This window comes from Anoplopoma fimbria, chromosome 20 (genome assembly GCF_027596085.1).
Source record: "Anoplopoma fimbria isolate UVic2021 breed Golden Eagle Sablefish chromosome 20, Afim_UVic_2022, whole genome shotgun sequence".
NCBI lineage: Eukaryota > Metazoa > Chordata > Actinopteri > Perciformes > Anoplopomatidae > Anoplopoma > Anoplopoma fimbria.
The window spans coordinates 2,140,358-2,156,026 of record NC_072468.1 but is presented as its reverse complement, the minus strand read 5'-3'; the positions used below and the strand labels follow the sequence as shown (position 1 = coordinate 2,156,026).

Below are 15,669 nucleotides of genomic sequence, written 5' to 3'. Positions count from 1 at the left end.
ACTACTGCTGTGATTTATTTATTTATTTTACACATCAAATACTCAATTCACAACATAAGTCAACCTAAATCAACATTGCATTCACTTTTTTTAATGCCATGTGACAAATCCACAAGTGATTGGATTATTTTATTTGCAGTGCATGTCTGAATTTTATTAAAGTTTAGTTACATTTCATCAGAACAGTCGCTATCTACAAAATATAGATTGTGCAAAACTACGTAGATGATGGCCATAGGCTGTTTCTTTGCAACTATCTACAAACACATTCATCATACTGCATGCAATATTAGAATAAATAGCCCCTACATACTTATGTATGCTTTTAAATTTCATAAACACATGAATTAAAGTCTGATGCCCACTGTGATCTTTATGCCAGAAGGTTTTACTTGTTTTTCATCAAAAACTGGCAAGACTTTAAAAATGGAACACGGTTGTCTTAAAACACACTGAACAGAACACAGTCTAACTTTATTGTCCAACCAAAGCAGGAAAACACTTTTTCATGAAATTGTTAAAAAGCACAAGCATACATTAGCAGGTAATTGCAATAGCTGTATAACTACCATATATGGTAACAACTGCAGATAATGAGTACTTGATGACAATGTAGTTCGTTAATCAGGAGAATTGAGACAGTGCTGAACTAGTAAGAACATCCTTAACTTTGCAGTTCGCCCTGCATGGCATGTACAGTGACATGCATATTGAACATCAGCACCTACAGTATGTTGTTGTCTGGGTATTAAAGGCCCCATGAGTGAAGTTGTCACTCCACAAAGCAGGAAGTCTTTTAGCGTTTGTCTGAGGAACCAAGCTAATATTAAGGCCACCCTATTATCTTTTATTATGTGTCTAATTTTCTTATCCACTTCAGTCCTCTCTGAAGACCAACTAAAGTGTTCTGATTTGAGAGAGATAAAACTCTAAATAACATTTTTACAGAAATAGTGTCAATAGAAAAAGAGGATCATTTCTTGTCACATTCTGAAACACCAAATATGCACGATGTGCACTTTGAGTTTCTAAGTGCTTTCTTCTCAGCGCCGTCTTCTGCGCCTGTGATCGGCAGCTCTTCCTCGCCGTGGCCTTTGCACACTTCCATTCGTGTTGGTGGGTGGTTCAGAGGGACAAGTGCCATGTATGTCAGGGGACGATGGTGCAGGAACCACAGCTACAGCAGACTGATTATTTGAATGCTGAGCAACTTTTGGCTGCTGCTGTATTTGTGTTTGGTGCTGTTGTGACTGTTGTTGTACTACATGTGGCTGCTGCTGATGCTGTAGTTGTGTTTGCAGTGGTGTTTCAATCCTCTGTTGTTGTTGTTGCTGCTGCTGCAGTGGTTCTGTTTGTTGTAGCGGCTGCTGAGCTGGCTTTGGCTGTAAGTGCTGTTGAGATGTTTGCGATTGGTGTGTTGGTTGTACATGATGTTGCTGTGGTTGTTGCTGGGCCTCAAGCACTCCTAACAGCCTTTGCAAGAGGACATTGTTTTGTTGTAGACTGGATGCTAACGCCTCTTGCGAAGCGACAAGTGTTCTCATGTCCTGCCTGAAACCGTCCCCAAACTCCTGCAGACTCTTTTCTACTCGGTTTCCCAGTTGAATTGCTGCTTCCCCTAACCCTCGTAGCTCATCTTCAAGCCAGGAGCTGCGCAGAGGCGCTTCAAGAGGACCCTGGTGTGCTCCAAGTGAAGGCTGAGGACTACTGGGCTGAGGGCTGCCATTGAGGAAAGGAGCACTGTAGAGGGGAGAAGGAGGCAGCCAACGTTCTGATGGTGGGGGTGGTCCTATGCCCAGACCTAGTCCTAATCCCAATTTATCCTCCATGCTGTTCTCTCCTGGTTCACACTCAGATTCTCCCATCTCTCTGTCTTGCTCAGGATTGTCCTCATCTTTCTCGAAACCATCTCTCTCTGATCCTTCCAATCCCACACCTGCCAAAAATATTGTAAATTGACACAGGTAAATTATAAGTTGCATCTATAGAATCAACAAAAAACAAAAAAAAGTTAATTTATTTACCTGTATCAGAGTCAGGGAAACATGGGAAACTGGGCTTTGGCCTGGTGCTTTGCTTTTGCCTGACTTGTGAAAGTCTGGGGCTAGTCTGGGAAGGACGACCAAGCATCGAGGCTCCTCTGCTGGATGGCAGGTAACAGCTGCGGTGGCGAGCATCCGCTAGCCTGCCTCCGTTGCGTCTTTTCAGGTCATCCCAGCGCTTTTTCACCTCACGAAGGGTGCGTGGGACTCTGGACACGGCGTTGACTCTTTCCAGGATACCTGCCCAGATGCGCTCTCTTTCCCGCCGCCGAAGCCTCCCAGCAGGACCAAAAAGCTCTCCTTCACACCGAGTGACTTCCGACACCAACACCTCCAGTTCTGCTCCACTGAAACGACTCTTTCTTTTTCCTGCACCGCCAGCAGCCAGTGCAGCCGACATAACTCTGTCTGTAGAGAGAGAGGTGAGAGAACAGCTTAAAAAGGGAAAGGGAAATATCAAGTGAAGCTAAATATACTGTTTGAGGAAGAGAAATGTGCAGCAATGTTAGTCTTATTTCCAATCTATTAAACCAAAACATATAGAACTATTACTCCAAAAAAGCATTATTTATCTCAGTCTTCCTTAGTGATTATAGTGGAGCTAAATGTTTCCTTGGTAAAACAAAACCCTGTAGTAGTTTGCCGATAAAATGTATCAATGCCTGTTAATAATACTATGTGTGCTGTTGTCATTAGGAGACACATGCTCTGCAAAAATGTACAAATAAACAAGACAATATGCAGTCAAGTTTCCCGTAACGGTCTTGTTCTCACTATGGCTTACTTTGTTCAATGGACAAGAGTTCATCTGAGGACATTCCAGGTGCCATGATGTTGGGATGCACCACTACCACGTTGAAGGGGAGTCCGCCAGGTAATCCACTGCTCTGGTCACAGCTGCCCTCCGAGTCCTCATCCTCCCTGGGGAAGCCGTTTTCTGAGGCTCCCCCTCCAAAGGGTCCCTCCGGAGACTCCACTTTGATGTGCATGGGAGGTGATTGCTCGTACAGCAGCCCCCCCTCCTCGTAGTACTCAGTCATGGGTCAGACCTGATTTACAGCAGAACTGACTGGCGGGCCAATTCTGATACTGGCAGCTGCTGCCCCATTAACAATAGTTCATGGTGTAACTGACCCTACTGCCAAAGACATAACAACTCTTAAATATGATGTATCTGCTAATAACTAACCTGCTTTGTTTACAGCTGCCCCACACACACATTTCTGAGGAAATACTGAGTTAAAGTGTCCTTAAATACTGATTTTTAACAGTAATATTCATTTGAATCAAGACATTGTTGTCTAAGTGGAGCATGGAGTCCAGATACTGTTATGGCTAGCTGCAGCCCCTTGAATCCATTTCTATCATTTTAATTTATTATAATATGTTACTGGAAACATATATATATAAATACAGGGTGTAAGAACACCTGGAGCAGACTAGGAGCTACATCGAAACGTCCAGCTGTCATACAGTGAGATGCAATTTCAAGGCAGAGATTCGCCTCCAGAGCTGAAATAAAACAACAAACCATAACACTGTTTACAACTTGGTAGCATTTTAAAATAGTAATGTTTTTTTTATATGACTGTCTATGACTTCTGTATTCTGTCGCATCGATGCGCATTTTCTTCTGCACCACATCCGCAATGGTTGCGCATTCCGCATACATTAGGTGCTTATCTTTTAGCTAGCTGTTAGCTAACAGGCTAGCACAGTTTTGGGGGTGAAGCTGCAGCCTGAACTGCCAACGACAGCTGAGCTGACATGAAAAACAAGCCAACGCATGTGTTTGTCTTACCTCCAAATAAGTGCACATGGGAGACACAACAAAACCAAAACACAATTGGTGCAGCTGTTAGCTCAGCAGCCGATACACAAACCGAAGACAGTCGCTTACTAATGACGTCACTGAGGGGGTATGTTCAAGACCAATCAGAGTTCGGAGATGTTAGCCAATGTGTCTCAGTTTAATGTACAGGTCCTGTAGGTTTCTTACAGTCCTGAGATGTGTTAACAGTAAGGGATTCTATCCTAACTACAATGTACAAGGACATATAGACAGTACTTATGTTTACACAACTCAAATCAACGATTCATTCATAATTATTAAGTCAGTGGAAAGCAGATAAGCAAAACATGCAAAAGTTTTATTTAGTGGCAATTAAACATGTAAAATCTCAAATCATGAATTAATATTTGATTGGCTTTAAATGAATGTCTCTGGTAATCAACATAAACTTAGTACAACAAATCAAAAATTAAATAATAGTGTCTGTGTTTTGCCTCTATTTCCCCTATAATCAGTCTTTCTGACAAGTGTCTAGTAAATTATAAGTTCACCCAAGATTAAAATAATGATTCATTTGAGTTACTGACTATAATAATTACTGACAATGCAATGTGTGATATATTTGCATAGTGGAACGCCCCTTTTAATCACATGTTTGTGTCCAATACCACTGCATTAATTAAAATTCATACAATCATATGAATTGTATTTTTAAAAAGTACCCCCTAAAATAATCAAAATGTGAACTTAAACATGACAACTCGTTTTGATTCATCTGTGCCTCCTCCACCTTGGCCTGTTTTTTGTGTTTCTGTTTTCTATACAGTAATCAATGCATATGTATTACTATTGAATACAATTTGTCATATGAAGGTATCAGGATTTATAGCTGCTTATGTATCTGTATCTATCAGCGAAAACATTATAGACTCATGGAAATCCACGTGTTTTTCTCTTAGACGAAGCTGCTGTTTCCCAGGTGGGCTAATGTTTAATCATTGTGAAAGGTGCATTGAAAAGTCCTTGAGAGAATTAGATAAAGAATGATCAGCCTGTTTATAAACCCACAGCATCTGCTTGTGTTGTGTGTAGATTTAGTCGGTGCATAATGAAGTACTTCATTCTCCTGGCCCTGTTTGCTGCAGCCTGTAAGTTCTTCTGTTGGGGATTACATCTAAAAATCTATTTTCATGGTTTGGGGGGCATTCTAAAATAGCTCACTGTTTGTGATACAGATGCTGCTCCCATCGAGGATGACAAGATTGTTGGAGGCTACCAGTGCTCAAAGAACTCTGTGGCCTACCAGGTCTCTCTGAACTCTGGCTACCACTTCTGTGGAGGCTCCCTGATCTCCAGCACCTGGGTGGTGTCTGCTGCTCACTGCTACAAGTCGTAAGCGCAGACATTAGATTTTACATACAAACAATAGGTTCACAGTCATACTAAATACGCTTGTAGATGTTTAAAATTGGCGTCATTTTCTTTCAAAATTAAATGCAATCCAACATACTTACTGCCTACTTACAAGTGCAATGTCAAATAAGTGTAATGTAATTTACGAACTACAACACCTGGATCCGCAACACCATGGCCTCATACTAAAGTCACCTTAATGAGAGCAACAATAATGTCAGAAATGTTTTAACTAAATAAATGATCATCAAACTCTATCTGTTGTTCCTTGTTTTGTGCTGTTGGATAAAACATACATGTAAAATTTAAAACGTATTATATTGGCACAAAATGAAATACTTTTCAGCAATATTTGAGTTAAAATACCTCATGAAATAAAAAATGAAAAGGATTTTTACGTGCTTCTGTACTTTCACAACTAAAATGCTGAACTGCTGGAGAGGCAGAGAGTTCTTGCCAAATATATACATATAAATATTGTACAAAACAGTATGGCATTAGAGGGAAATTCATTAATTCATAAAAATAATAATGCATTTTGACTGCATCTTGCTCTAATCAGTAAAATCAAATATAACAATTCAACTCAGTCACCTTGGATGATAAACCCTGTGTTTAATTAATCATTGGATATTAACAATAAAAAATAGTTATCCATATATATATATATATTGTACATTACTGTGTATGCAGGTTTGCTTCTGTTCACAAGTGTGACAAAATAACTTAATAATAAATACTGACTGGAAACCAATCATTTTATACGGTTTTGATGTATACATTATTGTGTGGTATTAATTGCATTTGTTTTGTATTTTCCATCAGATTGCATTAAAATAAGCAGTTTGACAATTTGATTCTAGTTTATATTTATAAATCAGGAGAACAAACAGGAGACAAACATGAAACATACATTTAACTGGCAGTGTGGGTGAAAATACACACATAATTAATTAAATACAGACAACTTACATACATTGTTGAAAAGAAAGTTATTGTGTATTTCTCCAGATCATGGTATCTAGTGCACATAACAAGTAATGCCTAGTAGTAATGTAGTGCATTTCATTGACGGATAAAGAGGCTTATTAAGAATAATATAATAAAACAAATACTTCAAAGTCATTTCAAACAAATCAATAGGTACATATTATTTATAAACTCAGTGTAGGTGACTGGTGGTAGGACTAAAGCTCACATAATCAATATGTTGGCTCTCGTGTTCCAGATGCGTGTTCACACACGTTACTCAACACCAGAAGTGGAGAAAATGGAAATAGTACATGACCTTGGCCAATCAGATAGCAAAGGGACAGAGTGGGTTTAAAAGGGCCTGCAGTGCAGATGAGCTGACCAAGGCTCAAACGGACATCATGAAGGCTTTCATTCTTCTGGCCCTGTTCGCAGTGGCATGTGAGTATGAATCTTACTTTTTAGTTATACTATAAAGACATTTTGTCCATATTATCAGAGTTTGAAAGATTATTTAAGATTTCTTTGAATATTGAACCTCTTTTTATTTCCTTCAGATGCTGCTCCCATCGAGGATGACAAGATTGTTGGAGGCTACCAGTGCTCAAAGAACTCTGTGGCCTACCAGGTCTCTCTGAACTCTGGCTACCACTTCTGTGGAGGCTCCCTGATCTCCAGCACCTGGGTGGTGTCTGCTGCTCACTGCTACAAGTCGTAAGTGCAGACATTTGATTTTACATACATACAATAGGTTAACAGTCATACTAAAAACAGTTTAAGAGGTTCAATATTGGCGTCATTTTCTTTCAAAATAAAATGCAATCAGAGATACTTACCGCCTAATTGCAGGTGCAATGTCAAATAAGTGTAATGTAATTTACGCCTCGTGTCTCTCTCTGTAGCCGCATCCAGGTGCGTCTTGGTGAGCACAACATTGCTGTCAATGAGGGCACAGAGCAGTACATCGACTCTTCTAAGGTCATCCGTCACTCCAAGTACAACAGCAACAACCTGGACAATGACATCATGCTGATCAAGCTGAGCAAGCCCGCCTCCCTGAACAGCTACGTCCGCACCGTGTCCCTGCCCTCCAGCTGTGCCAGCTCTGGCACCCGCTGCCTGGTCTCTGGATGGGGCAACACCAGCAGCTCTGGAAGTCAGTAACACACTGCAGTCATAACTGGAAAATAGTTTTTGTACATTGTGGGGTATGAATATTTACATGTATTGTCTATCTTCCTCTCTAGGCTACTATCCTGATCGTCTGATGTGCCTGAATGTCCCCATCCTGAGCGACAGCAGCTGCAGGAACGCCTACCCTGGACAGATCACCTCCAACATGTTCTGTGCTGGATACCTCGAGGGAGGCAAGGACTCCTGCCAGGTACGAGCTAAAGTCTTCTAATGTTCCTTAGCGACACAAACTTTTGAACACTTCTGCTCACATGTTGTCCTTTCTATCTGTGTCCTGTCAGGGTGACTCCGGTGGCCCCGTGGTGTGCAACGGTCAGCTGCAGGGTGTGGTGTCCTGGGGTTACGGCTGCGCCCAGAGGAACAAGCCTGGAGTCTACGCCAAGGTCTGCAACTACAACACCTGGATCCGCAACACCATGGCCTCATACTAAAGTCATTTCAGGACAGAAAACTGTATATACCTTTAATAAAAAGTTACATCAAATATATCTTGGCCGTTTTCATTTCTTGGCAGAGCAAAACATATTGTACTCAAACTGATCACTTTGGACTTAAATATGATGCCACAGCTCTTTAATTGACTTTGACGTAAACAAACCCCAACCAGAGATGTTTAAGACTTTAGGGCGTAAATGTGACCTACTGTATTTACTCATTATGTTGATTCACAAGTTAGTTCTCTTGTTAAGCAATATTAAAAGGATATTTGTGACATAACCTTCTTCCTAACATACTATTTATGATTTAAGGATGTAATGGTTTTAATGAATGTAGATTAAGGGTGCACACATTCTGACCTAAAAATGACAGACATGATCACATATCAATACAAAAATGGCCTTTATTGGTATTAAGACAAACTCTAGCATAAAACCATATACAACAGAGCAGGCTGCTCATTCATGAGTCCAACAAAATCAAGGCTGATGTTGAAGCATAAAAAGGTATTTTTATTTCAAAGGCAGTGAAAAAGAATGGGTGTACTTTGTACTTCAGGTGCGGGATGTGTATTTGTTATTTATTTTCTAGAAAATTTAGCATCACTTGATTTCAGCCATTATATTACAAGTCCACAATAGAGCAAAGTTTTTGACAAACGTGCATGAGTAAAGCTGATATTTACTTTTAATGTTAATACAATATGCTGATGCATGTCCTTGTTGAAGACTAGAACAAAACACATTTTGAAATCAGTACATATCACTTCCTCTGAAACATTATGAATAACAGATCACTTGTGGAAGACGAGCCTTGCATGATTTGAAATGCACAAATTCAAATTAAATTCACAGTTGTCATTAAGCGAATGCATGTATTAAGAGGTGGTGTTTAAAATCTGTAAAACTATACAGCTACACAGTGTGTTATAAAATAAAGAGGAAACAAGTTCTTTGTCAGGTCTGCAAAACAAATCTTTCACAGCAATAAGACGCCTGCCCCTTTGATCAGTGCAGGACACTTTTCCAAGTTATAAAATAAAGATGCCAGGAGGTTGAAAGGCAACAAGGATAAATAAGGGCTAAAATGTTTCAGTGGTATTTCATGTTTTAATCAAACTTTTTGCCATAATAAGCCATTTACAAACAGCACAGTTTCTGTTTTCAAATGCTTATTTTGTTGAAGCTGATATTATCCCAGGGCTGATTCTAGCTGGCGTTAATGTACTAAATGTATAATATATTTGGAGCATCTTTCTTTGTTCTTCTTGATGGACAGAAATGTAATTACAGAAACTAAAGACAAGCTAGTGGCTCCTACCTAAAGTTGCTTGATGAACTATATAAAAAAAGAAAGTGTCCCTATTATTTTGTACATTCACGTGTGTATTTTTCAGAATCTGTAAACTGTCAGGCAAGACAGGTTGAATACATGATTTTAAACAAATCTTCCAAAAATATTTTGATGCATTTCATTTCCCATAACTTTACCAGGTGTATACTGACAATGTTTTTACAGTCTGTAATTAAGGACCACAGGATCCCCTGTGTTTAAGATGATGATGAACACAGAAGGGGTAACGTATTTCCACTGAGGTCATTATAACTGGCCTCTAGCATGCTGCAAATAATGGTGATAAAGGTCTGAAATGACAAGATATGCATCACCACACACAGCACACTTTACACCGTCTGCAGACGCGTCATTTGATATGCTAACGCTTCTTTTCACAGTTCTCAAAGGATGAATTGGTTTTCCAAGTGCATTTTCATCTATCCTGTCACGACTGGTTTCTCTATCATGTATCGAATGTGTGCTGCTGGGACGCTGGGGAGTTTTCACCAAATCAAGACCGTTACTTTTGACAAAGGGAATCACGGGAGCTATAGGTGACTCTTGCGTTGCTGGGTCTGGACAGTTGGATAAGGGGCCCCGAGGACAGTTGTCGTTTTCCTCAGGATACTGATGTAATGTAGCCATGTGGTTATTTGTGGGAGGGGAAAACATGTTCTTGTTTGAGTGTGTATGATCATCTATGGATAAATCGAAATCAGAGTCCTTGTGCATTGAGGAATGGCAAAGCTGGTGACTGAACAGCAAGTCTAGAGTCTTAAAGCTGCTCCTGCACTGCTCACATTGATAAGGCAGAAACATTTTCTTGGGCCTGACCTGAATCCACTGGAACTCTGGGTGCTCACTCATGTGTTTTTTATAAGAATCCACAAACCGAAAACCTTCACCGCACTGAGGACAAGTGAAGCGTCCGCGTCGCTGTCGATGGATTCTCTGATGATGCCACAGTTTTTTCCAGTTTTCTAGAGTCTTGCCGCAACAGGCACATGTGTAACTTTTACCCGAGGCATGGGTGAGCATGTGGGCTCGGAGTCTCCCCATGTGCCTGAAAAGTCGCCCGCAGCTTGGACATAAATATTTCTTGGGGTCTGAGCGGTTATCTAGTTTGTTTAACTTTGACACAAGGTGTGAGAGGTGGTGAGCCGGTATGACTGTGGACTGGAACGGTTTCTTTAAGCTAGCAAAGCGTTTCTTAGGACCGGTCCGTGATGTCGTTGTCCGTGTTTCACAATTTGCACCTTTGAGAGGAGAAGCTGAATTGTGTCCCGATGAACACCTAAGTGCAGGCACTGTATACTGTATTAATGACATTGTCTCTACCTCTTTTATGGCAGAGCTGGACGCGTTTCTCTCTCCTCTGCACTCCCTGTGATGGGCACTAAATTCAGACAGCACACCAAACAGCTTGTCACAATACAAGCAGCGATAAAGTTTTGCACCGGTGTGGGCTCTCATGTGGCTGTTGAACTCCTGCAGGTGGTCAAAAACATTCTTGCAGATGTGGCACGTGTACGTTAGCGCAGGCCTTACACGTCTGTTGGGCTGTAGATCCTCACCGCTTCTTAAAGGTCTACAGGTGTGATTTTTGGCATTGCTGTAATGAGTGAATGCTTTTTCACAGCGTGTGCAGTTGTAACGCTTCACGGACCAGTGTGTCAGCTCGTGAACACGGAGGAAATAGGCCTGACCGAAGGCTTTGCCACATATATCACATTTATAAGGCTTTTCTCCTGTGTGGACACGCACATGTCTTATGAGGGCAGACTGAAACGGGAACGTTTTACCACAGTATTGGCACACCTTTTTCTCTCTCTTTTCTTTGGAAACGGGTCTATGAAGTTCCTCATTGTTGTCATGGTCGTTCCCTCTGCTGTGTTTGTCAGATTTGCTGTTCTCAGAGTCCTGCTCCAGTATTTGTGCATGCATCTTCATATGAGAGGAATACTCCGAGCAAGAGAATTTGATCTTGCAAAATGGACATTTTTGATATATGTTGCTCTTTCTGTGCGTCTTGAGATGAATATTTAAGTTTGAATTTTTGCTAAAACCTTTGCCACATTCTTGGCATTTGAACGGTCGTTCTCCTGTATGAATGCGTTGATGTATGATGAACTGAGAGAGAAATTTAAATATATGACCACAGAAACCACATTTTAACAGCGTTTTCTCCCCCTTTTTTATGTAGGTGACATTACACTCATCACCATAGTCTGTATTTTGTTGAGTGTCATCACTGCTTTTATGACCCTCTACAAGCGGCTCTTTCTGTAACAAAACATTCCTTATTCTCCTCCTTCTTATGCCGCCTCTCTTGCGCCTGAAAGCCCAGTTTGGACCCTGAGCTTTAACTGTTGTGTTGGCACTGCATTGTAAAGATTTAGGAATACTTGACTCAGGATTTACATGATCCAGCTCTATCTCGATATTCTCAGCTTTCACAGCGGGCGGGACTACAACAGCTTTAGCTGGGTGTTCAGAGGACGTTACAACATCTGTGCTGGAGAACTGTGTATTCGGCAGGTTTGCATTCTTTGGGGATCCAAGTCTGCTTTTTGTTTGTGACTCCTCGCTGCCATTCATGTCGTCTGACAGCTTTATGTTCAAAGGGTCATCACTCTGAGTAGCGCTTACCAAGTTTTGATTATTCAAACCCTCTGAAGAAATAACTTCAGGATCAACTGCTGGCGGGGAACTTGGGTTTCTTTGCGGTAATGCACCTTCCTTTAGTTCCACCTGCTGCTCTTGCCCTTCTTGCTGGTAGAGTTGACAGCTCTTTCCATCTGTATCAGTATCTTGTTTGACAGTGTTTACTTCCACCTGCTTATCTGTCTCTGCTCTCTCCCCACAGCCTGTGTCCTTTATCAACAGTGAGGACTCCTGGGAAACATCCAGCTTGGACACTTTCGCTGGAACTTGCTGATCAGCCAGTTTAGATGTTCTTCTTTTAATACCTTTAAAGATCAATATATTACTACTTTCAGGTGGCTTGGGGTCTACGTTGCTTTCAGATACAGGCTTTCCTTCCTGTGTCGGAGGGTGTTGTTCACCTCTACTCCTCAGTCGCCGTGCAGGACCACTAACATTATTAACAGAAGCAGTGGGAGCAGGAGCCCTGGCAACAGCAGCCTTAACAACCATAGTTTTAAAAGCTGCAATTTCTGCTTTTCTTGGTCTGCCTCTTTTTCTTCTTGGCAGCACAGGGGCACCAAATTGTACCTTACCATCAGAAACTGTTTGAAGACCAGACATCTCAATATGAGGTGAATTATTGATTAAGGGACCGACTCTTGGCAAAGGAATCGTTGTGCTGATCTCCTTATGTTGAACTGCATCGAAACCAGTCAAATCTGGATCTTTCTTGCCTTCAGTCAACAAGGTCTTCATTTTACGTGGGCGGCCACGTGTCCTGCGGCCCTCCACAGGCTGTCCATGACTGTCTGTAGTAGAGCTGCACACAATTCTAGGCGTCTGAGACTGTGCTTCCATCACTGCCTGTGAAGATGTGTGCTCACCGTGTTGACAATTTGTTCGGCCTATTGTTTCAGAGTAAACTCGTCCATCAGACTCCACATGCCCCGATGAGTGGGATTCAGGTGCAGGTTGAGTCAGTTCTGCTACTTTCATTTCCTCTCCTAACTTAGAGTCCAGGTCTTCCTCTCTCCCCCTGTTGTCTTCAGGTATCTGTCAGAGAAAATTATTCAATTTGTCACAAATGTAGAAATGGTTTAAGTTTCCTAAAATGCTATAAAAATAAAGTTGTCCAAAAAACGTGTATCAATGAAAAGGTTAATGCTATCATAATTTGTCCTATGGTTTTATTGTCTTTAATATGTATGCAGGTAAACCCGAAAACAATCAGGTGAACAATATGCATGGAAAATTTGAAAATTACGTATATTAACACAAAAATGTTTCTCTCAAAATACAATAAAAGTGTATTATTAAATCTTAATGAATGTATATTTCCAGCCTTTAGGAACTGTCCTCCCTTCATCTGAATGTTGTAGGACCAACATAAAAATAACAGAATGATACACTACACGCTTAAATGGTCTAAATGTAATATACACTATATATTCTAAAACAATAAAAAAGAAAGAAAGAAGATAGTTCTTAAAAAAGGCCTCAAGATTAAAAGTATTTATACAGAAAATGCATCAATGCTCCAATAGCAGGTTATTCCAGAAGTTGTGCTGTATACTGCAATAGACAGCATAACTTTTGGTGTGATATGTCTATTTGTCTCTCTCACCAACTACCTGCTTGCAGTCCGAAGGCGCATGAATGGAATTGCAAGGATGCGATGCCACAGAGGTTAACTCAGGGACTGTATTTTGGTCACTGCTGCCTCTGCTGAAGGACATTTTACTCCCCATGTCAAGAGTCTGTGGATTAAACAGTGATAACGAGAATATAACTCATGTGTATTCCTAAAGAAATCACAACACAAAAACCTTTAACAGACTAGCTCGACTATTATTATTGCTGTCTTGAACACACTGCATGCTTTGCCCATTTGTTGCTATAACTAATGAGTGGATGGCTGCGTTACGATTGTTGAAAGATAACACAGCCCATCAACTCCTTCAGGCAAGATAAGTTGGTTTATGTGACACTGGCAACTCAGCGATTCAAGCACAGCTGTCTACAGCTGGTCCATGATGCAAATCTGGACCAGAGAAAATCCTGGGCAAGTTTATAATTTACTCGTGCAGATTTATACTAGATTAAGGCGTTGCCTTACTAGACTTCAGAGTTTCCCACCAAAAAACACAACACTTTTTAGTTATTGCCATATAAGAGATCTGTCCAAAAAGATAGCCACGAAGCAGACTTGTGATCTGTTTTATAGGGAACTGTGGAGTCGGGAAAGTCTTTCCTTTCTTACAAAACCTGTGGTGGAGAGCAACTAAGAACGTTTACTCAAGAACTATACTTACTACTATAGTTGTGGATTTCCACTTCAGGTTACCAAATGCTTCGCTATATTTCAGAGAGGAATATTGTACTATTGTACATATCAATACAGAATAATCTGCCCAAATGTTTATTAACTATATGAAATTAGCTCCATCACCACCAGCTACAGCATTAAAAATATACTTACAAGTTAAGGCATTATTAATAATAATAATCCAATATTATAATGGAACAACAGCAATTCAAATATATTTAATTAAAATAGCAAAACACTCAAGGAAAGAGCTTATCTACAGTATGAATCCTTTACATTTTTAACACTACTGATAATAATTCTGTACTAGTAAAATTGTCTTTTTTAACTCAAGTGAAATATGTGAATACTTTCTCCATCTCAATTAAAACAAACCACATGTTACAAAGACTAAAGGTAGTGTACCACTTCCGAACCTTGGGTTCATGCAAACACTCACAGTGTGGTGTTGAACTTTACAACGTTTGAGATGGATGCATGTAGCACGTTATGCAAACACCATCTACACCTGGAGTCTTTGTGCTTTCTTTGGCCCTGCTGACACCGACTGCTACCACCATTATTATTATTACTAGTAAATCTATTGGCTGTACCTGGACCTGAAGCCCTTTTGGTCGCTCTGCAGGTTTCCTGCTGTGGTACCTGGACCGACTGACACCTGTGACTGCTACCACCATTATTATTATTAGTCACATTACTATCCCTATTTTCATGGCTATAATTCTACTGTAATAATTGCTGCTGTTATTATAAGTAGTCTTATTATATGAATCATTTATGTCATATACATTGAATGTGTTGTATCTCTGTTATGCTGCTCATTCTGTACACATGACATCTATTGCATTCTGTCCATCCTGGGAGAAGGATCCCTCCTCTGTCGTTCTCCCAGAGGTTTCTTCCTTTTTTCTCCCTGTTAAAGGGGTTTTTTAGGGGAGTTTTTCCTGTGCCGATGTGAGGGAAGGACAGAGGATGGGTCTAAGGACAGAGGATGTGAGGGTCTAAGGACAGAGGATGTGAGGGACTAAGGACAGAGGATGTGAGGGTCTAAGGACAGAGGATGTGAGGGTGAGGACAGAGGATGTGAGGGTCTAAGGACAGAGGATGTGAGGGTGAGGGTCTAGGACAGGACAGAGGATGTCTCATGTGTACAGATTGTAAAGCCCTCTGAGGCAAATTTGTAATTTGTGATTCTGGGCTATACAAAATAAACTGAATTGAATTGAAAAGTCTATTCAGAGTGGCTGCTAATGTCTTCTCCTCTCCTCTGCAGACTCTTTTTGATGCAGTGATGAAATGGCTTTTGATTATGACAACCTATGCTCAAAAAATAAACTCACTGATTCCCAACAGATCATTTAACATGCATCTCAAACACATATGACCCAACACACAGCTGGATGACTAGTTATGACACAAAGCTACTACCAGCATGGCTGCAGGCGTTTTCTGTGGGTAGGCCAAATGACATGCTCCATCTATTGGACCTCACCATTAACCACAATGTCAGC

At 40.7% G+C, this 15,669-nt stretch overlaps 3 protein-coding genes across 4 annotated transcripts; 1 reads left to right on the top strand and 2 right to left on the bottom strand.

The window, feature by feature from the left end:
- Window positions 1-127: 127 nt before the first annotated feature.
- si:ch211-261d7.3 (uncharacterized) lies at window positions 128-3,922 on the bottom strand. The gene is made up of 4 exons (XM_054622293.1): window positions 3,844-3,922; window positions 2,827-3,554; window positions 2,025-2,450; window positions 128-1,936 (listed from the first exon to the last, which is right to left on the bottom strand). Exons 2-4 carry the CDS (start codon window positions 3,080-3,082, stop codon window positions 1,044-1,046), a joined length of 1,575 nt encoding a protein of 524 aa, XP_054478268.1. The 5' UTR covers window positions 3,083-3,554; window positions 3,844-3,922; the 3' UTR covers window positions 128-1,043.
- Window positions 3,923-4,942: 1,020 nt separating this feature from the next.
- On the top strand, window positions 4,943-7,897 carry LOC129110158 (trypsin-3-like). Of its 2 annotated transcripts, none has more exons than XM_054622341.1 (5): window positions 4,943-4,982; window positions 5,070-5,226; window positions 7,122-7,375; window positions 7,467-7,603; window positions 7,695-7,897. In XM_054622341.1, the coding sequence occupies exons 1-5, from the start codon at window positions 4,943-4,945 to the stop codon at window positions 7,842-7,844; spliced, it is 738 nt and encodes a 245-aa protein (XP_054478316.1). In that variant the 3' UTR covers window positions 7,845-7,897. The 2 variants fall into 2 exon arrangements, with proteins under 2 accessions (XP_054478316.1, XP_054478315.1); XM_054622340.1 differs by lacking the exons at window positions 4,943-4,982; window positions 5,070-5,226 and adding exons at window positions 6,609-6,660; window positions 6,777-6,933.
- Window positions 7,898-9,734: 1,837 nt separating this feature from the next.
- Window positions 9,735-12,375, bottom strand: si:dkeyp-84f3.9 (zinc finger protein 271). Its single transcript, XM_054621235.1, has 2 exons — window positions 10,021-12,375; window positions 9,735-9,761 (listed from the first exon to the last, which is right to left on the bottom strand). The coding sequence occupies exons 1-2, from the start codon at window positions 12,340-12,342 to the stop codon at window positions 9,735-9,737; spliced, it is 2,349 nt and encodes a 782-aa protein (XP_054477210.1). The 5' UTR covers window positions 12,343-12,375.
- Between the last annotated feature and the right edge of the window lie 3,294 nt (window positions 12,376-15,669).

Excerpts from the sequence above, each read along its gene's own strand:
- si:dkeyp-84f3.9 (XM_054621235.1), bottom strand. The coding sequence starts at position 12,342 with ATGGTTGTTAAGGCTGCTGTTGCCAGGGCTCCTGCTCCCACTGCTTCT. Across the intron at positions 9,762-10,020 it reads CAGAGTTCCAGTGGATTCAG|ACCCAGCAACGCAAGAGTCA; the intron begins GTCAGGCCCAAG and ends CCAACTGTCCAG.
- LOC129110158 (XM_054622341.1), top strand. The coding sequence starts at position 4,943 with ATGAAGTACTTCATTCTCCTGGCCCTGTTTGCTGCAGCCT. Across the intron at positions 5,227-7,121 it reads GCTGCTCACTGCTACAAGTC|CCGCATCCAGGTGCGTCTTG; the intron begins GTAAGCGCAGAC and ends CTCTCTCTGTAG. Across the intron at positions 7,376-7,466 it reads CAACACCAGCAGCTCTGGAA|GCTACTATCCTGATCGTCTG; the intron begins GTCAGTAACACA and ends CTTCCTCTCTAG.
- si:ch211-261d7.3 (XM_054622293.1), bottom strand. The coding sequence starts at position 3,082 with ATGACTGAGTACTACGAGGAGGGGGGGCTGCTGTACGAGCAATCACCT. Across the intron at positions 2,451-2,826 it reads ACTCTTGTCCATTGAACAAA|ACAGAGTTATGTCGGCTGCA; the intron begins GTAAGCCATAGT and ends CTCTCTCTACAG. Across the intron at positions 1,937-2,024 it reads TTTCCCTGACTCTGATACAG|GTGTGGGATTGGAAGGATCA; the intron begins GTAAATAAATTA and ends TATTTTTGGCAG.